General features: G+C 34.7%; 1 protein-coding gene across 1 annotated transcript in view; it reads right to left on the bottom strand.

The window, feature by feature from the left end:
* The window catches only part of Erbin (erbb2 interacting protein), an 81,716-nt gene that overhangs the window by 35,360 nt on the left and 22,137 nt on the right, over nucleotides 1-24,219 (bottom strand). Inside the window, 11 exon segments of the mRNA XM_042054680.1 lie at nucleotides 5,421-5,524; nucleotides 6,517-6,587; nucleotides 6,590-6,645; nucleotides 6,936-7,008; nucleotides 8,276-8,420; nucleotides 9,126-9,177; nucleotides 9,814-9,920; nucleotides 11,459-11,522; nucleotides 15,311-15,367; nucleotides 16,492-16,581; nucleotides 18,358-18,436. Of these exon segments, the coding sequence (XP_041910614.1) occupies nucleotides 5,421-5,524; nucleotides 6,517-6,587; nucleotides 6,590-6,645; nucleotides 6,936-7,008; nucleotides 8,276-8,420; nucleotides 9,126-9,177; nucleotides 9,814-9,920; nucleotides 11,459-11,522; nucleotides 15,311-15,367; nucleotides 16,492-16,581; nucleotides 18,358-18,436 (898 nt within the window).

Raw genomic sequence — 24,219 nt, 5'->3', positions numbered from 1 at the left:
CAGTAAACGCTATATAATGAAATATTTCTGTTGCTAGCACTCAAGTATAGACTGGAAGCTGGTTCAAATGGAATTGCTAAATTCATTTAAAAATGAGGAAAATGGAAACTCACTTAACTTACCATGTTTATTTTATTTTTTATGTTATGTGTGTTCTTTTTACCTGCATGTATCTCTGTGTGTTACATGCATGCATGGGACCCATAGAGCCCAGAAGAGAGAACCATATACCCTAGAACTGGAGTTGCAGACAATTATAAGCTGTCAAGTGGGTGCTAAGATTAGGAATCTGGATCTTCTGTGAAGAATAGAAATGCTCTTAAGCACTGAGCTACCTCTCCAGCCCCCTAATTATCATTAAGACTAACAATGAATTTACACTTTTCTTTAACATTTTATATTGAGTTACTTTCTAAGTAACTTTAGACCATAGATATGCTTACTGTCTTCAGAAAGATTAATGCATATATAAAAAGGCATTTAAGTGTAATTTTTAAAATGTTACACACACACAGAACACAACAAAAATATTTAAAAATTTGGTCCTCTGTCTCACACAATAATCCACAAGTACACAAGTATATTTAAGAATATATTCTCACTTGCCTTAGCAAAACCTAGGAAAGTAACTTAGTAGTGACTAGATTGTAGCTTCACAGATGACCCTGATCTAGTGTGTGGACTCCAAGGGTATTATATACAATAGAACAAACCATGTCCTGGTTGAATACTTCTAATCACACAATGCTTCACAAGCATTCCTAACATTTAGTCAAGTGTGATTTGAAGTAAGAAGTGCTACAATTGATAAACATTATCAGTGTTACATAAATAAAGACACACAATACATTTCCACACCTCTATATTCAACTTACAATGTTACTTATCCACTTATTTCCTGAAAACTTTCTGATCAATATTCCAAATTCCAATGAAGTAATAAAAAGTTTTGGAGCTAAAACTTCTCCTGGCACTTAAGGGGAAGGGGAGGAAGTCGGAAGTCTTTTAATTCCTACCTTCTTCAGTTCCTTGGTTGCTTGAGGGAACATGTAGTTAGTAAGCACCATTTTCTGAGTCTCTGAATCAGTTCTTTTTGAAGAGGTATCAGAGGTTTGGACTAGGGAAAGAAAACAAATGGTTAATTTTTAATAAACCTTTAATTTTTCAATAAAAGAAAAATACATATCTAATAATCCCTACAAATAACCATCCACCCAATTTTACACAAGGTACAGGTTACAAAAACAAATTTGTATATATACAAAACAACACTTTTGAGCATTCATTTGAAAACCACATAGAAATATTAAAATATAAAATATTAAAATAAATTTTAAAAGCAAATTCAATATGTATTATTTATCACTGAAACAATTATAAAATATTTCAACATGCCAAGAATACCTATAGCCTATGAATTATTTACTACAGAGATTTTACTAAAAAGGTTATAAAACGTTTTCCCATTATATGTTATTTTGCTGTCTCTAGTATATCCTTTTGTAAACTGCTTTTTTAAGGAAAAAACCATTTAGAAGGTTTAAAATTAGTTATCTAAACATTTATTCCAGTTATCTGCTAAACAGACAGTGCTTAAAAGTAATCAGTAAGTTGAACACTGCTTCTCTTCTGTTTCCATAATGGCACCAACAAGACACTTGGTGGAGCCAACAGGTATTTCAGACTTCATTCTTAGTATCTTTCTTCTAATTTGTTAACAAATAGTATCAACATCCTGTTCTAATACAAACTAACTCTTATTTTTAATATACTCACCTAAAATTCTACCATTATAGAGCCTTAAATAACTCCAAGTAGGTAGGAATTACCCAGTCTTCTCTTCTATATTATCTTTCAGTTTATTCTCCAAATAAACTCTTGTGAAAACCTGATTCCATTCTGAAATCTTACTCCCAAATACTTAAAAATTTTATGACTTCCACCTAGTTAAAAACTAAACTGTTCTATAGTCTCAAATCTTCTATTTTACTTGACTTCCTCAAATAATGGAAGTGGTAAGCCTACTTTTTCCTAAAAATCTGCTTCCTTGAAATCTCCAAGGACAGGCTGATTCTTCACTAACACTGTTTTTGACAAGAAGGACAGAGATGACAGTATTAACACTGCCTCTGAGAGCTCACCCTGGTCTATCGTCAAATGTAAATTAGTCAGTCCTGCACACATCATCCTGGTTTCTAAATTCAATCTCTGTATTATCCACCAATCTCTCAACCCCAGGCAGAGCATAGTTAATTAAAATATTTCTAAATATTACAAATCTGAAAACACTGAGCACTGACATGATTGTCCTAAGTAGAACAGGACACATTTGACATCAAGAGAAAGTTTATGCTAAAAAACCCCTAAAAATTAATTTTTAAATTCTATATAAAATAGTTTCATAATATGTAATATATGAAACATTAATAAAGTTTATATTTAAATTTTTGTTCCTATTTTTTAATTGTGAATATTAAAAAATCTGGGTGGTAGAGACAAGGGAATCTATGTGAATTTGAGGTCAGAATGGTCTACAGAGAGAGTCCAGGATAGCCAGGGCTACAAAGTGAACCTTGTCTTGAAAACCAAAAACAACAACAATAAAAAAAATCCAAAAATCCAAAATATCTTATCCCAAGCATCCAATATGGATACTCAATCTGTGCTCTCTCCTCTTATATTAAATATTTCCACAGTCAAAGGTAATTCAACAGATATAAAATATAAAGAACATAGATAAACTTTTGGTCCAATCGTTCTTAGTGTGTAAAGAAGCAGCCCCTTTAAATGGCAGTATCAAAATTATCTAGGACATTTGTTTAAAAACCAATTTTCCTGAAAATATTCTGCTATTATCTTTTAAACAATCCCACTGCATAGATCAAAATTGGCATATTTTAAAACGGGTGAAATGAATGGCATATGAATTATACTTCATTAAAATTTATAACTACTGCTACTTATGGAGTAATCTGGGCAGAGAAAAGAATTAGTTTACTGAGCTTTTCCCATAGCTTGACTGTCTTACTACTACTCTTTAATTCCATTTAATTTAGATTACTCCTTCATTTCTCTAGCTATAAAAAACTCAAGATGTCACCTGTTAGTATTCTTCCTCTGAAACCTAAAATCACTCATTCATCAATACTAACATATTTTATATCAAAGCACTAACAGAAGACAGAGCAAAACAAGTATGTACACTAACTTCTCAAGTCTGCTGTATGTAAGAGTAATAAACATCTGACAAAACAGGCTATTACAACAGACACAATTACAAGTTGATAAGGTGTAGGGTACTAGATAGAGAGCATGGGGCATTCACTTATGCTGTTCTCAGAACAAACAGGACGGCATTTCTGAGAGGTTTAAGGTTGAGGAGAGGCAAAGAATAGGGCAAAGAACGCTCTGAATGCCCTTATGCTCACAAATTTCTGAGAACAGATTTTTATGTGCACTCAAAATAAGTGACAATGGTAGTAGTCATATAAAAAGTTAGGGTAGAACTGAGTCTGATTTCCTAATCTCTATACTTTTATAGATTTGAAAACTTGCTAAAATACAACAAAATCACTTATATATCTTTATCTGTGTTAAACATTGGTTCTAAATATGGTAATATATTTCTTTCATATATACAAAAATGTATCTTTACATGTGAACAAAGGTATAACTGCTCTTACGTGGCACTATATAAATTAAAGGGTATAAGTACAAACACAATTGGAAGTCCAGCCAAATACTAGTTCAGAATACTCACCTGCTTATCTGAGAGCCACATAGCAGTCAACGTTGTAGCTTTGTAAAACTAAAAAGGCAAATTCTTTAATCTGATTGGAAAGACAAAGATTAATACTTAAAATGAGAATATTTCAAATGACTAAGAGATTACATTAGGTAGCTCAGTGGTCTAGTGCTTACCTAGCGTGGACCCCTATCTTCCTACCTCCTAGCTACCACAAAAAATAATTAAAATGAAAACATAAGTCATCTTAAACAATTGCTGTATACTGGCATATGCAGTTAACATAAAAAGTAAAGTCAAATACACACTTTTATATAGGAGAAAAAGACAAAAAGCATTATCTAATTTTAAAAACACAATTCTCTATAACTGATTTAATTCAGCAGATAAAAGGATAACCCAGTCAAATAATGAAAATTAAAACAAAAACAAAAACAAAAATAGTATATGCACCAGCCCCAAAGGCAGCTGTATTTCCTGATGATTGTCAACAATCTAAGACTCGAAAAGCCACTCTCTAACATAGTATAAGACTTTCCAGATTATCTGACAATTTATTTAAGATAGGCACATTAACCTGTCCAATATGAGCATCTATACTTTTAAATGAAAGAATGAACAAACTTTATCTGATGCTACTTATCATGCTGTCAATGTTATGGTTCATTTTGAGCCAATATAATTATACAATCTTTATTGTATGTTAAAATAAATCTGTTAAAAATAACAACTGTCAATGCCATAAAGTAAGGTAAGGCCACCCTGAGTACTCACTCACTCACAAAACTGTTGTTGTTTCTGGATTTAGAAAGAACTAATGCTGTAACAACACTATGCTGCTCCACATCTTAGTGAGCTATTACTATTTCAAGATGATAATATGTTAAAATAAATGATACAAACACTTATTAGAGTAGTAAATTAAAATAGGATTTTATTTAAAATAATACTTTTACTTTATCCTTGCTATCTTAAACCTAACTAGGACTTCTGTGCATACCTTTGAAGATAGAGTTTGAACAGTTGGTACTCTCACTTGGAAAAAAAAATGATGAGACGAAACAAACTTAACTACAGAGACAGAGGTTTTTCTTAAGTAAACTGTAGCTGTTAGGACATTTGAAAGTCAGTCAGAATACTGTACTTAAAGTTCTACTTTACAAAACTATGTGAGCCTGAAATTTCTCCAACATAAGAGAGAAATCTATTGTACTATTACAAAAGGATTATGTTTGTATTTTGTAAAGTATTACCCAAAATAAAAAACATTCTGCTGTGGATTGATGTTCCTGTATACTATAAAGATCTGTCACTCATACTGGTTTAATAAAATGCTGACTGGCCAATAGCCAGGTAAGAAGTATAGGTGAGACAACCAGACTAAGAGAATTCTGGGAAGAGGAAAGGCAGAGAGTCAGTCACCATCCAGATGTAGAGGAGTCAAGATGAGAATGTCTTGCTGAGAAAGTTACCAAGCCACATGGCTAAACATAGACAAGACTTATGGGTTAATTTAAGTCTATAAGAGCTAGTTAATAATAAGCCTGAGCTAATAGGCCAAACCCATTATAAGTAATATAAGCCTCTGTGTGTTTTTTTGCGACTAAATGGCTGTGAGATTGGGCGGGGCAGAAACTTCCATCTATAACTTTCTGCAACTATTGTTTTAACCAACCTTAGTCTTTCCACTCCAGCAATCACTACTCCAGTCTGGGAATCTAGAGCAATCAATCTGCTCTGTAATTTGGCTTTTGTGGCCCAAGCTGTATGAATGAATCTCTGCCTTAGAAAAACATAAGCAAAGATTAGATTTTAAAAGTGGCTTTGTTCAGCAGCAGTACAAAGGTGAATTTGGAATTATAGGAATTAAAAGGCTATATAATAATGAAAGAATAAAGGTTGTATAATTATGTTGGTTCAAAATAAACCATGACGATCACAGTAAGTAACATAAGATAGTTTGCTTATTTTTTTCAATTAAAAAATTTAAATATATATAAAATGAAATAAACACCAGCTAGCATAGTATATTTCATATCAAATTTTAACGTCAATGTATTCTATAAGCCAACAGAAGATTACAAACCTATTATCACTTAACTTAATGACTTTTAATTTTTGCATATCACCCCATTTCCTCTGGAAGTGTCTCTAGTTTATTAGAATGGAGAAAACAACACAGTTATGCTTTTCCAGTTTCCAATCTGAAAGAAAAACAAACTGGAGATCACAAACCTGGCCTATAGGTCAATAAACAAAATTATCTTAACTATATCTGAAAGTGGTTGAAAAGTAATTATTGCATTTACAAAAGTATACTTTTGTAGTAAATTTAACCTCTATCTCCCTTCTCTCTCCCTCTCCCTCCACTATCCCTCACCCTGCTCTCTCTCCATCCCCAGCCCCTCCCCTCTCTCTCCTCCCACCCTCTCTCTCTCTTTGATTTTTTTCAAGACAGGTTTCTATGTAGTTCTGGTTGTCCTGAAACTCACTCTCGAGACTAGGCTGACCTCAACTCAGAGATATGCCTGCCTCTTAATCCCCACAGTGCTGGGATTAAGGCATGCACCACCACCACCCAGCTTAACTACTCTCTTTAAATTATTAACTTTCCTTTAAGAAGGAAAGTGTTTAGGAACAGCTTCAAAGTTGCCTTAGCCTGTTATTATTCAGATTATAAATTGAATAATAAACATGTTCTAGAAGAAAATAAAACATACTTAAATATGTTTAAAAGAAGAAAAAATCTGACATAATGTAAAATACTGTACCTCTGGGGGTAACTGTTGTAAGTAATTGTGATCTGCAGCAACTGTTCTTATGTTTGTGAGCTGTCCAATGATGATGGCAAAGCTTCAATTTCATTGAACTGCAATCCCAGTTCTTCTATAGACCTGAGACTATAATTATAAATAAAAACACATTGTTTTTAAAATCTACACTTTACCCCAATATTAAGAACACATCAACATGAAATTAGCAAATAATGAAATTTGGTAAAGCTAAACTTTATCAACAATAAATGAGTATATTTTATTACTATTATATAATAACAAAACTATGCAAATTACTATTTTGAATGTTTGTGAAATCTGCTTTGATGTTCTTTATGTAAATAAAATGCATGCAGAGATACAAGCTGAGTCAATAACAGCACTTTCTTTGTCTACCACATTCACACACAACTCACCCTCCTATTGAGTCTGGTAGATACATTAACTGGTTTTCATCTATTTTAAGAGTTGTGACATTTTTCAATGAACCTATTGAGAAGAAGTAATAAATCATTTTCAGCTTAAATTACAAAGCAAATTCATGAATCAATGCAAAACACATTAGATTTGACAACATTTAGAAGACATTACCAATAAAACCTACTTACAAAAGACACTACACCCTACCATCACCCACTCTTACTCACCCAATATTTCTATTTTCACCCACCTCACCTGTGTGTGTATGTGTCTACATGTGTGTACGTGTGCAGGTTTATGAACATGCTTGTGAAAGCCCGAGGTAAACCTTGGTGTCCTTACAAAGGAACCATCCTCATTTTATCATACTAGGACCCTGGGGATCATTTACTAGGTTAGGCTGGCAGGCTAGGAAGCCCCAGGATTCTGCCTGCTCAATGCTGGGAAAGAAGTGCACACACCACTAAGGCAGCTTTTAATGTTAGTGTTTGGAATCAAACTTAAGTCCTTATACTTGGCAGGCAAGTCTTTTACTGACTATCTCTCCAGCCCCCATTGTACTGTTTAACTTACTACCCAACTCCCAAGTAAAATATAAGCTTTCTAAGAAGACAGACATTTTGTCTCCAGTGTTCATTTCTATATCCTTGTTCTAAAAACAAAGTCATGACATAAAGAATTAATCACAATCTGTTAAATTAATAAAAACACAGCAGTGTGAATTGTCACTACATAACAAAATAGTATGTAAATAACTGTATTTCAACTCAAAAATCAAAAGTACTTATTAGATTAGAATTCTAAAATGTAAAATGTGTCATATCTTTAACACTGGTGAAATTCAACTGAGAAATATGATAATTTAGTTTTTCTATATCACCTTGAAGATTTAAGCATTGAGACTTTTCATCCCAAGTGACCTATCTACCTCATACTTTATCAAACAAACAACTTCAAAATAGATTGAGCACGAACTGTAGATATATCATAGATTTTTAAAAGCCTCCTGTTTTCTTACCTATCAATCAATCAATAGTATAGTAATGGAAAACAGTTTCCAAATAAGGGCTAGGGATCCAAGAAAATGAGTAGGCTAGCGTCTTTGTCAAGAATTTATTAAAGTTATAAAACAGAATTTCCTTAGAATAAATATAAATAGTAACAACAGTAAAGTAGTAAACTGTACAATGGAGCACATCAGGGAAAGTTCAAGTAATATGTTGTAAGTGGTGGTACAATAAAACATTAATAGAAAGATTTTGAGTTTCTATGAAAGATTTGAGTAAAAAGGAAGTCTTTAATAATTAAAAGAAATTGTTTTAAAAGAAATACAGACCAATGGTCTCAGGCAGCTGCTGAAGGGAGTTACTTGATAAGAGGAGGTCTTGGAGGTTCTCACATGTTGAAATTCCTTCTTCAACCATTTCAATATTATTTTTAGAAACATCCAAATATGTCAGCTGTCTCAAACTACCAATAAACTGAGGTAAAGGACAGAGAATGCCATTATTATATCAAGTAATTTTGTTTTTGTTTGTTTTAAGACTGTTTCTCTGTGTAGCCCTGGCTTTTTTGGAAAGTTCCAAAAAAGATCATGGTGGCCTTGAATTTACAGATCTGCCTGTTCTGCCTCCTGAGTGCTGCTGGATTAAAACGTACACCACTATGGCCAGGATCAAATAATTTTTAAAATTTAAGTAATAAGCATAATACCATAATAATTGAATGTGAATGTTTTCTCAATCACCAGACATATTTAATAATGAGATGTAAAATAATTTTATTCAAGCAGAATGATAGTTTTCTTAGGTAAATATGATCACCTCCTATGAAATGGCAATTCTCTTATGTCTTTCTCTAGATATGGAAGCATACCATTTCTCAGGTGATAAAACAGAAACCATTTAATTTAACTTTCCTGGAAAGACTGAATTTAGTATAACTCTGACTGGTACTAACAGAATGCATATGTTCTCAGTAGTAAAAGACTTTTTAATACAATTTGTTATGGACGTTTTCAGATGTGTGCATGATTTTTAAAAAGTACAATTTGTTTTCAAACTTTTGCTTAATAAAAAAATAAGTAAAAATTCACCATTTAAATGACTAAACAACTTTAAATGTGCATTTCAATACTCAAAAAGAGAGACAGTAATAAATGGAAAGCTACTGAAATTTTCACATACCCCTGGAATAAAAGTCAGTCTATTACCATCCATCCAAAACTCTTTCAATCCACTAGTTGTTCAAGTACTTAGGCTGTTTGGACAGAATCAGAAGAATTCAGTAATTTACATGACTATCTACATCTGGCTGAAAAAGCCCAGGAATTCCAAAATAATCTTAATCAAAACACTAAAGGAGAGAGGAGAGGGACGCACCACAAGGGGTGTGCTTCTGCACAGCACCATTGTTACCACTGGGAAAACCATCCACAAAGGTAGAAAGATTTGTAAAATTTCTGGATTACCCAATTGGGTCAAGAATTTATACAGTTAATTAAAAAAAGCTAAAATAGGACCCATTGTTTAAAAGTGGTGTAATAAAAGTATTCTTCTTCATTATTAATAGATATACATAGCCTTTTAGAAAATCTTAGGAAAAAAAGCTCAAAAGTAAAAAAAAGGCAACATATGATTTACTCTGTGTGTGTATGTGCATGTGTGTGCGTGTGTATGTGCACCAGCAGACACATGCATATGTGCATAAAGGATCTCCCTGAGCTACAGCTACAGGTGCCTGTAAGCTGCCCAATGTGGGTGCTGGGAACCACAAACCGGTCCTTTGATTGAAAGAGGAACATAACAAGAGTATATTATTATGTGAACTAGTAGGAAACTGTATAGTGGAAATTATATTGGTGCACTCACTAACCCCCTTATATTTCTGTGAACCTTGGTATTCAGGTAAACCTGCTTTTGGGCACTGGCCATTGGAGCTAAAGGTTTGAATGTCTCCTTGAAGTTGTTACTTCTTTCAGTCTAAAGAGTCATGGCAATCAATAAGTACACAAAGGCAAAGGGTACTACATATCTACTCACCACAGCAAGTCACACATTCAGATCTATTATTAATAAGTATAGGTAAGACATATAAGCATAATTTGAATAAAGAGAAACTTCCTTTTATCTTTGTAAGTCTTTATCATTGCAAACCCAGTAGTAAGTTTTATGGGTGTGCTTTGTTTTGGAGACATACTGGAGGCCCTTCATAACAGGGGATGACTTTACATTGATCCTTCTGACTCCATCTCCCAAATGGTGGGATTACAAGCATACATCACCTAGCCTGTCTTTCTACTATTAAGTTTGTTGTGGTGTGTGTGGTTTTTTTGTTTGTTTGTTTGGTTGGTTGGTTTTTCAAGACAGGATTTCTTTGTAGGCTTTGGAGTCTGTCCTGGAACTTGCTCTGTAGACCAGACTGGGCACGAACTCACAGAGATCAGCCTGCCTCTGCCTCCCGAGTGCTAGGATAAAGGCGTGCGCTGCCACCACCTGGCTTTTATTTTTCCCCATGTGTGATATTAATACAGATCAAATGGGTAAGAAAAAAGATTTTTGAAAGCTAATAGGATTATTAAAAATTACACAAAACTAGTAAAACAAGATTCACACTGCTTATATTAAAATTAATACATTAAAAAATAAAAGATAATGTCATATAGGGTAATTAGGAAGCAAAGCATGTACTTTTTCACAATAAGGTAAAACTCTGCAAATACAGTGAAATCCATCAAAAACCATCTTAAATTAGAATATGAAAAAGTTGGCTGGAGAGATGGATCAGTGGTTAAGAGTACTGGCGGCTATTTCAGTGGACTTGAGTTTTGATTTCCAGAACATGCTGGCTCTAACTGGCTGTAATTCCAGTTCAAGGGATCTAGCACTCTCTTTCAACCTCCTCAGGCACCAGGCATGCAAATGGTAGACAAGTCACACATGAAGGCAAAACACCCATACATATAAAATTAAAAATTTCAATAAATTTTTCAAAAAGGATATGCAAAAGTACTTTAGAAAAGGTTATAAGGTCAAATACCACAGTATCATACTGATTACAGTTGAAATGCACAAAACCCACAACAAAAATTCTTATTTTTAACGTTATCATTTGAAAGATGCCCTAATTTTGAACAACAGACTTGCAATCAAAAATTTTAAAAGTGAGTTCAGTTAATGAATACTTCTTTAAACCCATCTGGCTTACTTTCTGAGAACTTACTTAGATACAAATCTACATGCTTACTCCACTCCTTATAAATCCAGTACCACAGTTCACTCAGAACACAAAGATCAAATTCAACTAACAGACCTCAATGTAAACTTAAAAACAATTTCCTATTTTGTCTACCCATTTCCAGATTTCCCTTGGGTCAACTTTTCTCATGGACTGGAAAGTTCAGGTTAAGAATTTTCTTTAAAAGCATGTGCATTTCTCCTCATTTTAATTCTGCGTTGTGCCCCTGAACAAATGCAAGACTAAAGACTGGTGCGACGGGTGAGGGCGGGTGAGGGCTTACCACTTCTGTGAACTCATTACTGCCCAGATCCAGTCTTTCCAGCTGGGTCAGTCTATTCATGGTTCTATTGACAAGGAGTAACAAAGAATTAACAACATAAAAACATGAATTACATAACACTTTCAAATCTCATAGTTTAAAACATACTTATATGATGTGTGTACTTTTCAACATACTATTTTCCAAAGAAAAAAGTTTTTTTAATTTCTACATAAGATAAGCTGTCAATTCGTCACTTTAATTTCAGCTTTTCATAGAATAAGATATCATAATTAGACTATTTGGCAGATGCATAATCATTACCACCATAATTTCAAGAAGACTTTTTTTTCTGGGCTGCTTATACATTTGTAAAACTTAAAGACAACTATAACTCTAAAAGGCAATTTTCAAATGTTAAATTGCTCCTCACATTCTCAAGCCAAATCAATACAATTCAAAGTAAGGGTTTGTTAAGAATTAAAGCAGAATTAGATATTAAGTTTATTAAAGCAATATGGGTTGTAGAGATGGCACAGTTGTTACAAGCACTTATTCATCACGCAAGACAGTTGGGGTCAATTCCCAGAACCCACAGCCATCCACCATCGCAGTTCCAGGGGATTCAATCTATTTCCCTCATTCCCTCATGTTGACCTTTGTCTATAAAGCTTACAAGTTCTAGTTTCCTTCATAAATCAGACAAAGAAATTCCAGGGTCTTTATCATATTATAAAATCACATGCTCTGTTATCAAGTTGCTATCTTCAAACTACTGTGCAGGTGGGGATCTGAGAAAAAATGGGTGCTGGGAGGAGACACCCGAAGAACACAGACCAAGTCCTGTTCTGACACTGTCAAACCGACAGGGTGACGGAAATTTACTTGTAGCATCAGGATACATAATAAACAGGAGGGCTGTTTGAAGAAAATAAACCTACTACTTTCATTTCAGGGTACGAAAACAAAAAGCAGAGCATTGGAAAAGCTCCACTACAGACACTGTCCTAGAACGGTGAGGAATTTAGATACGTGACAAAAGGAGGAAACCCACTGCAAGTAATCTCCACTTAATTCTGTTGCTATTAGCAACTTTGGATCTATTTGTATACTTCAGAAGCCACAGAAAAAAATGCATACTAGAATAAGAACATGTCTGCTAATTCAAGGGAAAATTAAGAAAGCCCTTCAAAATTTGTCAGTGCCCTTCAGATTCCTTTATGCAATATTAAGTTTCACTTAAGTGTATATGTAAAACAAGTTTTCATCACAAAAAGTTGAGTCTGCAGGAAGACTCAGTGGGTGAGGACACTTGCAGCCAAGTCTGACAACCTGAGTTCTACTCCCAGGGCCCAGCTGCCAAAGGAGGACTGGCTCCTCTCACTCTGCACACATGGCTTTTTCCTTTCTTTTTCAGGGTTTCTCTGTGTGGCCCTGACTGTCCTGATACTCTGTAGACCAGGTTGACCTCAAACTCACAGAGATGGCCTGCCTCTACTACTGGGCACTGAGATTAAAGGCATGTGCCACTACATCCAACACTTTTTTAAATTTAAAGTCTGGTTATATAATCTAAATGTACATGAATATTTTAATAGTAAAACTATTTAGCCGGGCGGCGGTGGCGCACGCCTTTAATCCCAGCACTCGGGAGGCAGAGGCAGGCGGATCTCTGTGAGTTCGAGACCAGCCTGGTCTACAAGAGCTAGTTCCAGGACAGGCTCCAAAGCTACAGAGAAACCCTGTCTCGAAAAACCAAAAAAAAAAAAAAAAAAAAAAAAAAAAAAAACCAAAAAAACTATTTATATCTTATAAAGTTACAAACATTTTAATCATATAGCTTCAAAATAAAAAAAGAAAAATATATTTACAAATTCATTTATACAACGTGACTGAATCTCTAAAGAGTTAAAATTCAAATGGTCCATCAGGTATCAGATAGTCCACAGGCTACAGATTGCATCTTCTATGTTCCCTATAGGCCTATATGATGTAGGCTTGGTCCCTAGCATGTAGTATACTCAGAAGTATGCTTTAGAAAGGGGTTTAGTGGAAGTCAGACTGGGTGGGGAGTAAAGAAGAGGCCATAAGGACCCTTCTGTTCCATTCATGGTTTTTCTCTTTAATTCTAAAATGTCACAAGGTGAGCACCTTGCACTCCTCACAAAGCGTGTTGCTTCTCCCCAAAAGCCAAAAAGGGATCAACAACATTAAGACTAAAATAAACCCTAAAAGTTGTATCACAGAAACAAGATTGCCTCAGCAGGTAGACACTTGCCACGAAGCCTGATGACTTGAGATTGACTCGCATAGCCCACATGGTGGAAGAAAAGAACAGCCTCTAGTAAGCTGTCCTCTGATCCCACAATCAATGGCATAAAGAACACAAGAATGTGCGCATGCGTGCACATCACACAGAATGTGAGAGAGAGGAGAGAGATGAGAGATGGAGAGAGGAGAGGAGAGGAGAGAGAGAGAGAGAGAGAGAGAGAGAGAGAGAGAGAGAGAGAATATGAACAGTAAGTGGAAACTGCACAACTGCTTTCTGTCAAAGTGTTTGGGTAGGAAGTGTCTATATTAGTTACTTTTCTCATTACTGTGATAAAATATTTGAATAAAGTAAAAGTTTTTATCAGGCATTTTGTCACAGTGACAGACAGCTAGCTTTTGTCATTAGCTATTACAATTTTTATCTAGCTTTTTCACGTTTCTTCTTACCCAGAAAAACTTTGAACTAGGCCAGGACCAAATCAGTAATATATCCCATAAAAATCATAATATAAATTATTCTCTAATTTACATTCATTTGCATACCACAAACTTTATTCACATAATAAAACCAACCACTAGGCTTAGCACAGTCACTTTAAGATTTATTAAGATTTATTTATTTATTATATACACAGTGTTCTTCCTGCATGTATGCCTCCAAGTCAGAAGAGGGCACCAGATCTCATTACAAGATGGCTGTGAGCCAACATGTGGGGTGCTGGGAATTGAACTCAGGACCTCTGGAAGAGTAGCCAGTGTTCTTCACTGCTGAGCCATCTCTCCAGCCCTGGCATAGTCACTTGTAATAAAAATTAAATATGGTCTCTGTCCTCAAAGACATATAATCATGTGGGGGTAGGGGTATGTATGCATGATGCACACATGTTAACCAGAGAAGGGTCTAATAGAAATAAAGATACATTAAAATTTCTAAAAAAGGAAAAGAAAAGGCAACCAGAGAAAATTTAATAACTGTGGATGTATTCCACTGAAGTTTTATTTCTAAATATAAACTGTATAATATATTTAACCATAGACTAACTACTAAACTATACAGCAATGCATTCAAGGTTCTCTATTCAGTAACTGGCCAACAGCTACAGTCTATTTTGAATCGGAAGTTCGGTCTTTTAAATACTCTTATATTACTATTTGCTCTTATGAAGCCCTTTCTTCTTGGTGTCAGCTTAAATTAGAGAACCAATCGTTCATTTCTAGATTTACAACAGACTATATAACCATACAATAAAGTTCTGTAGTTACAAAACGTCACATGAAGATCTCACAAACCACTCTGAATGATGTATAAGTATGAGCTCTCAAACAGAATCTCTCTGTTAGAGATTCAGATTTCCTTACTCGATATTTTCACTGCTGTGTCACATATAAATAAGATTGTGGCTCAAAGAAGAATGAAATCAGTATTACCATACTACCATACTTAAAACCAACAAATTCATATATTTTTATATTTAATACCAAGAATTATATTAAAACATGTCTTTCAAAACAATGTATGTTCATATTTTAAGTAAAATTAGTTTTATGACCTAAGGATTAAAAACTCTAATTGGATTTTAAAAGAGCAGCATACTGACTTACTTAGGCAACATTTTCAACTGATTTTCTCTAAGTTCTAGTATCTGGAGTTTAGTTAATCTGTAAAACAAAGAATAAAGCAAGACAAAAGAATCAAATATAAGGAACTGCATTAACATTTGTCATATTCTAAAGTAAAGCAGCATCAACTACAAATTACTACATGTAATGTTAAATGTGAAAGAAGAAAAATAATTTTAATAGAGCTACGCATAGAGGTGCAGCCTTTAATTCCAGCACTCTAGAGGCAGAAGCTGGATCTCTATGAGTTCAAGGCCAGCATGATCTACATAGAAAGTTCTAGGGCAGTTGGGGTTATACAGTAAGATCTTGATTAAAACAAAACAGACTGCTCCTCAAAATCAAGAAAGAAAAAAAAGCACAATTTAAAAAAAACATTTTTGCTTTTGATTACTGTATGTGCATTCTGTGTTTGTGTGTGTGTGTTCACGTGCCACAGCACACTTTCAAAGGTCAAAGAAAACCTCTATGCAGTCAGTTCCTTCTTTCCACCTTTATATAGGTGCCAGGGGTCCAGCTCAGGATACAGGGCTTGCATAGCAAGTGCCTTTACCTGCTGAGCCTTCTCACTGGCACTAGGTAAGCCACTTTAATACATTTTCAAAGGAACAAAGTGGTTATCCCTAATTTTTCAATTCTGAAAAAAATTCTGTCTTTTACTGAAAATACCTAAAAAACTACTTACCACTCCAGGATTATAGGACAATAATACATATCTATATGAATAAGAGAACATTAAGGACCATAAAGGAAAAACACTCAACAGTTGAGGGTAGATAAGAAAGATGAAAGAGACCTCAGAAATAGATTCCCCTTTCTTAAAAAGTTTGATTTCTAAAGGGAAAACTGCTAAACTGTTATGTCACTTTAGAGTTTCATAAATGCTAACACAGCATTCAGTATCTCAAATATAGAGACATTACTCCCATTAAAAACATCTGTTTTTGCCAGTTTTAAGAACATTTATTCTCTTTAAATTTGTATTTACTATTTATTTGGGATAGTAAACCCAAGTGGAAATAATTCAAAGGAACTACAAGAATTGCAACACTTGGAAATAATCACGAAAGGTTTATGAAATGAGTGTTAGTAAAGTACTTTGCAGTCGTGTGAATTTTACAGAAGCTAACAATATAAATAAATGTCTTTAGAATGTAATTTACCTGCCAAAATTAGCTGGTAAGAATTCGAGGAAAGCATCATTCAGATATAATTGGGTCAGGTTTAGCAGTTGAGAAAACCCATCAGGAAGCCTATGTAAAATGTAAAAGAATTAAATTAAGTGCATATTTAAAATGTCAGTTTCTTGCCAAAAACTTCACTCAGAATTGGTATAATAAAGATAGTTACTTCTTCGCTTTTTTTAGTGCTCTTTACATTAAGCTTTCTTTTTCTAACAACTTATCTGTTGTAAAACTAGTAACTGCATGTTTTTTTACAAAGGAAGATAAAATTCGTTTTAGTATCATAAAATGTGCACAAAATAGTACATTTAGAATGAGCTAAAAACACAGAATGAAGAACATAACTATGAATCATCAGGTACCTTTCAAATCTATCTCATCCAGCATAAACTAAAAGAACTATATAAAGAATTTCTAAGTACTAATAATGTAGCAAGATGAATAATTCTTTGTTTTGAGAATTGGTCCTGTAGGATGTAAAGCTATAAACCTTGATGCTACAGTTAGAAGCCAGTAGCATCAGTACACACACACACACACGCACACAATCACATGCCCACTGTGAAAACCACAATCTCCAAGGATGCCATATGTTTCCTAGTATTAAAGAGCCAACCGTTAAGAACCACTAGGTTTATATTATTTTCAGTTTCAAGTTTTGGCCTATGAATTATTAAGGCTGTAGAACTTTATAATGAGCATAGGAGAAACTGAAGCAATGAATGACAGATTAAGGCCAGATAAGAATACATGTTCTTTATACTTCTATTACATATGCTCATAAACAAGTTACTGATGTACAACTTGATGTTAGAAAAAATATTTTCAAATGAGTATCTATTTCATCTTTAAATATTTGTACTGGATTGTGACAAGCATAAAATCCATGTTGCAAGACGTATCAGACTCTGACCTGTTTATTTTTCCCTTACTCACAACATTCCACCATCTTCAATACCAAGTAAGGCAGCTCTATTTTTGGTGAAACTACATGGAATGAGTATTCTGGTTTACTTTCAACATGGTTAGATTAAGCTGTGCTTCATTCTATTTACCTTTAGCATCACTAACATTACAATTTTGCAAAATTGAACAGCTCTGGTACAAAGAAAACTGTTTACAGACTTTACTATCATAAAAGAACACATAACCTCAGGTACATGTTGTAACCAATCACTTGTATTTTTCTTCAGTTTTCTTTTAGTTTGTTTTGAAAGTGCTCCACCTCATTGCATGATATATGCATATATTAGTCCACTTTTTACTTTGATTGTAAGACCTAGAACACTCACATTCTTTCTTTTGGATCTCAAATTTATACCTGTAGTATACGGGTTAGAAAGATTATTAGGTGTCTAAAACTGAATCTCCATGAGGCTGGATAGACAACTTAAGAGTTTAAGAACACTGGCTACTCTTCCAGAGAAGACAGTTTTGATTCCCAGAACACAAAGATGGCTCAAAACTATGTTACTTCAGTTCCAGGGGATTGAGAGCCCTCTTCTGGCCTCCTCAGATACCAGGCACATACATGGTACATAGACCATGCAGGCAAAACACTTTTGCATATACTCATATTCTCTCTCTCTCTCTCTCTCTCTCACACACACACACACACACGGGGGGGGGGGGGGGAAGCACATATGGTACACAGACATACAATCAGGTAAATACACACACACACACGCACCTGCACCAAAGAAACAAACAAAACCCTGACTCTCTGTATAACTAAGATTGATCCAATTTTTCTTCAAGTGTCTAAAGAAACAAACTACATTCTACTACTGCTCTGCAATTGTTTAGAGTCAGGAAAGCAGTTTATAATTTAACTGAAAGACTTACTTAGAAATAGGGTTTACACTGGCCTCCACAACTGTCAAAACTTTACAATTTTTAATATTTTCTGGAAATTCTTGGATTCCTAGAAAACAAACAACCAAATTAATAGGATATATTACAGATATGTAAGTCTTGGGGAAGAAGGGTATTACAAAGGCCAAAATAATAATAATAAAGACATTGTGGAGATTCAGAAACTAATTACCAACTAACCAAGAACTCAGGAAATGGACACATCAATGCAAATCAGGCCACTTTCACCACAATTTGTCTATTTCCCTTTTAATTTTCTTTCATTTGCCTCCCTATAGCTGCTAAATACTTTGATTAGTTTTTCTGCCTTTTCTTAGCACTTCTGGAAATCAGTACCTTTCCTATGAACTAGTTAAGGATAAAAGGTACAAAAGGCAAAACATTTAACATTTTATTTTTTTCCTCAGGAAAAAGAAAACAGCTTTTAAAATGGAGGGTTCCAGATTGGGCTGGTCCCCTATGTGTACAAAAGAAACAGAGCTGCAAACAAACCTGCAGGAGGAAAGGATGGAAAATATACCCTAAAATGTACCCTAAGGCAGTAGTGCTGTCCACCTCTAATATAAACGTTTTCCCATATCGTCCCATGTTTTCACTTCCCTCTTCTTCGAACCTTCTTACTTCACATAATCCAGTGACACACTTACAATGTAACTACTTAAGGGCCACAGTGATTTCTGTGCACTATCATGTTTCAAGAGACCTACTGGGCATTTTGGTTTCTACATGTTCTTCAGACCAGTGAAGTAAAGGATTTTTTTTAAAAAAAAATTTCCAATCTGTTATATACCTGTATATTTGTAATATACCTTTAAATTACTGTGATGTCAAATTTTAGTTTCATTAATTTATCATACCAAAAATATAGGAAGAAATAATTGGTGATTGGCAGCAAACCACAGATCAATTTTAATTACTTGCATTATTCTGTTCTAAATGGAAACTAATTAGGAACTTTTGAAAAGAATGAATTTTATATAGTCTCCTTCATTATCATAATGATCCAACAGGGTTGTCACTTTAGGGTTATTTAAGACCATATCAATTTTATCACAAGATCCTACGTAAAAAACAAAACAAAACAAAACAAACAACAAACTTACTGTAACACCAAGTGTGGAGTTCTACATGATAAAATGAATGATGCAAACACAACTAGCATACTATTTTGGTCAAAACTCACCAATGAATTGGGTGTGATAGGATGTGTGCTTAACATATGTAAGGTTGTCCTGGGTTTAATCCCCAGCATCATCAAAGAAAAAAATCACCAAGAGATGCCAAAATTAGTAGGTAAAAATATAGTACAGTGAAAGAGATTCCCCTACAAGATACTTTATAGAATAACGAAGAATAACTGAATGTGATGAGCACCTCCTAAATGACATGTTTTGGACTTATTAGCAGTTACCAGTTCGTCTCATCATGTGGCAATTGAGAAAAGAATGCAAAGGCATACAACTTGAATTTAATGATGGGAAGCATCAAAGGAAAAAAAACTCACATTGAGAGAACTTTAAAGAAATGCCAGTATAATAAAAAATTATCGGGAAGAAAAGGAAGTCCGAGGAACTAGGAAGAGGAATCTGTCTTATGAGACCTGACTAAAGGTAGCACATGAAAGTAACAAATTCCAATATGGATGCTGAGAATATATATTGCTGATAAGAGCACATAGCCAACTATAGAAAACGTGGTTGTTCCTCAAAATGTTACATACAGTATTATAAATGACCCAGAAGTTCCACTACTAGGTGTGTGTGTGTGTGTGTGTGTGTGTGTGTGTGTATGTATATATATATGAGCATGTAAAATATATGTTCAAATTAAATGTTATACATGAATACTCATACTATGTAGAAGAGCCCAGATGTCCATCAATAATAAATGAATGTATAAGCATAATGAACATAATATAGTATGTTCACACTATAGAATATCAATATATGGTACAAGGATGAGTACTGAAAATATGCTAAGAGAAGGAAGCTGGACATAAAAGGTCATAAAGTTTTATTTATTTGAAAAACCAAGAATAAACAAATCTTTGCAGAAACAAAGCAGATAAGAGGTTATCTGGTATTGTGCAGCTACTTCCTCCAAATTGAAACTTAAAATTGAGGTTCACAGATTTAGAAGGCTCATCTAACTTCAGAAGAGTCACAACCTCTCCCCAAGATTATATAAATAGTAAACAATCTAGGAAAGAAGAGACTCCAGTGGAGCTTCCCTACAAGCTCAGCAGACAAATCATGATGAGCTGTCACCAGCTTTTTGGTGATAGAGCTGTCCTTCTGGGTAAGCAATCCCAGTAAACTCACTGGCTTAGAACACTAGACCTTGGAATAATTTCTTTGGTCTGTCTTGGGTACACTATCTGAGGTGAGAAAAAAAAAAATGTTTACCCACATCTCCATAGGAAAAAGACACACAACAGGAGAACTTGGAAGATGCTAGGAAAGAGACAGGAATTCTTTATAGACTAATGAAAATATTCTATATAGGTACTGGTAATGGTGGAATAAAATTTAAAATGTGCTAAATTCTACCAAACTGTATAATGTAAGAGATCTTTTAGCCTTCAAAACTTTATAATTCTTATCCTTGTCTGAATGTTATATTAACACTTTTTTAAAAATTAGGCTTTGTTCAAGTACCTCAAATTCAAAAATATATTTATTATTCAGCAAACATGTTCCAAATACAAAGTGGAAGACATGAACTACAAATACTAGAACTTTATCAAAATTTAAATTTGGTAAGTGGTCTGGAGAGATGGCTCAGTCAGTAAAGTGCTTGCAGTACTAGAATGAGGTTGTGTGAATCTGGATCTCCAGCACTTGTGCAGAAAAGCTGGGCATGGAACCACATGTCTGTAATCCCAGCTCTGGGAAGGTGGGGGAAGAAAGCAGCCAAGGGTATGATATATAGTTATTTTAGCCAAATCAGTCAGTTCCAGGTTCACTTAAGGGCCTTGTCTCAAAGAAGTAAGGTGGTGAGCTGCTGAGAAAGATACCTGACTTCAACCTACGACTTCCACATGATCACACATGTACAAAGACAGACAAGATAAGACAGGTAAGCAACCAGGCTGGAACACACACACTCACTCGCACATGCACACAGTCAGGCATGCGCACACATCAATGTAGTAAAGAAAATGATTTTATCATACTGGTACTTCCTACTCTAGTAAAGTTCTTTTTTTATCTATTGTCCTTTTTCTTACTCTTGCAGATATTTTAAGGTTCTAAGGTACAATCAGGTCTCATTCTTTGGGCTTTTCCTTTAAAGTTATGACCTTAGTGAATGCACCTAATCTTTGTCCTGACATATCACCCATATGGTGACAACTTTCAAATGTATTCCTCTAGAACTGTTTTTATGATTTAACTCTAAACTCTTACAAATAACTATGTGAGATGTTGGTATCTCAAACAAGAAAGCAAGCAAGCAATTAAACAAAAAGTCCAAGTTACTGAGATAACCTAGAAAATGGGGGGAAATCTTTGTCAGCTATATTTCAGACAAGTTTTTAATATCTAGAATATATAAAGAATTGCAAAAATTAAATACATACACACATATATACAAACCTGCAATCAGAAAGGTAATTAGTCAATGAGCTGAACACTTCTCATAGAAAACATGTATGGCCATCAAAGAAACATACATTACAACTACTTTGAGATCTACCTCATTCCAGTCGGAATGACTACAGTCAAGAAAGATAAATGTGGGGAGGGTATGGGGAAAAAGGAATAATAACTTTATTCACTGATACAGTCACCACAGGAATCAGTGTGGAGGCTTCTCCAAACACTGAAAACAGAACTACCATACAACTAGCTATACACTCCACGGCATATACCTAAAGGGCTATATCATACTCAGAGATACTTGTAAATCCATATTTATCACTGATAACAACAGAAAGGAAACAGAATCAGCCCAGATGTCCACCAGCAAATGAATGAATGGATAATGACAACATAGAATATAAACCAAAGATATTTTATTCAGCCACACATATACACACAGAAAAAAATGAAGTTAGGAAATCTATAGGAAATGGAAAGAACTAGAAAGCATTAAGTGATGTAACTCAGGCTCGAAAGGACAAGCACCATCTGTTCTCTTGCATATTTGAATTTAATTTTTATTTTACGTGTGTGGGTGTGTCTTTCCCCTGTATGTGTATATGTACACCACATGCATACCTAGTGTCTAGAGACCAAAGGAGAGCATCAGATTTCCTGAGAACAGTTGTTAAAGCAGTTGTGAGCACTGACCCAGGTCCTCTGGAAGAGCATCCAATGCTCTTAAAAGAGATAAGTCTCTATCCAGTCAAAAATGGGCCAGGCTGGCCTCTAACTAGTGAGCCTCTTGCTTCCTTCTCTTCAGCATATTCAATTAGTGTGAGCAGCTACAACCTGCCAAGTCCTAGGTTCTAGTTGTAAAACCTGTGCATGTAGGAGGAAGTAAATATGACCATTGGGCAAGAAACTAAAAAGGGGCCCTTGCCTGGGAAGGGGAGGAGACAACAGAATATAGATTATTAATGTGGAAGGGGGAATACTGTGGGCAATAGAATACAAGCAGGGGAAAGGAGGGGCAATAAGATAAAAGAGTATCTTGGAGGCAGGAGGATCAACCAAAACAAAAGGATGTTTGAAAATGTTACAAGGAAATCTGGTATTTAGTAATTTAATTGAAAACTATTCCTGAGTTGCCCCTTGAAATTGCAATTGCAGTGCCTACCAATTCCTCCATCTCAGCTGGCTGCAAATTTGTCTTTCCAGTTGCAAGATAAAATCAACGAGGTCATTTGCAACTCTCTTCTCACATGCAACGCAATCCATCACCAAACACTGATTCTACCTTCAAGGATATCCATAGTCTGCTACACTCATCTCTACCACTATTATCTCCACAAACTAAAACTGCGTTTGAATTGGTTGCTTTTCCACCCATGTAGTCACAAACTCTTCATACACATTCATAAACCTAAATATGAAAGTTCATACAAATGCCCACAAGGCCTACATTATCAGCTTATACAAATCCCAACCTCTGCTTTTATTTCTAATATAATCCATTAGCTTATTACTCTGTTTTTACTATGCTGTCCCTGAGTTTATCACACATGCTAAGGACACTAGAACATTATAAATGTTAGTACACTAGCTATTTTCTCTTTCTGGTGCACTTACTTCAGATATGTACATGGCAAACTTCCTTACTTTTTCAAGACATTCCCAAAGAGGTTTACCTTCAAAGTATGAGTATTATCTAGTCTGAAGCAGAAAAGAAAGACAGGGAAAATTAAAGGGACAAAGGAAAGAAACCCCAAAGTCATCAAAATGACAAACATCCCTTTCACAATGATTTTATTTAGATGATAGTAACTTCTGCTTTGCTGTGATTTAAGATTTAAGATAACCAGTCCAGAGTCAAAAGTTCCAACAACATTAAGGAACTTTGCTGTAATGGTTATCTACATAGTCAATATTTCTTTTATAAAGACAGAATATTTAAAATACCCATGAATCATGCTTACGGCCTAAACATGTAAAACCAAGTTCACAGCTCTAACCTAAAAAGATATTTGTATCTCACAAGAAACTCTACGGGCTGGAGAGATGGCTCAGCGGTTAAGAACACTGGCTGTTCGTCCACGGTCCTGAGTTCAATTCCCAGTAACCACATGGTGGCTCACAACCATCTACAGTAAGGTCTGGCACCCTCTTCTGGCCTGGAGCCATACATGCAGACCAGTGTTGTAGGAGGCCGCTTGTTTGTTCCTGGTTGCTCAGCCCCGAAATAAACACA

Source organism: Arvicola amphibius, chromosome 3 (assembly GCF_903992535.2).
Source record: "Arvicola amphibius chromosome 3, mArvAmp1.2, whole genome shotgun sequence".
NCBI classification, from domain to species: domain Eukaryota; kingdom Metazoa; phylum Chordata; class Mammalia; order Rodentia; family Cricetidae; genus Arvicola; species Arvicola amphibius.
The sequence above is the reverse complement of the archived record's forward strand: the minus strand, read 5'-3'. Positions and strand labels throughout refer to the sequence as shown.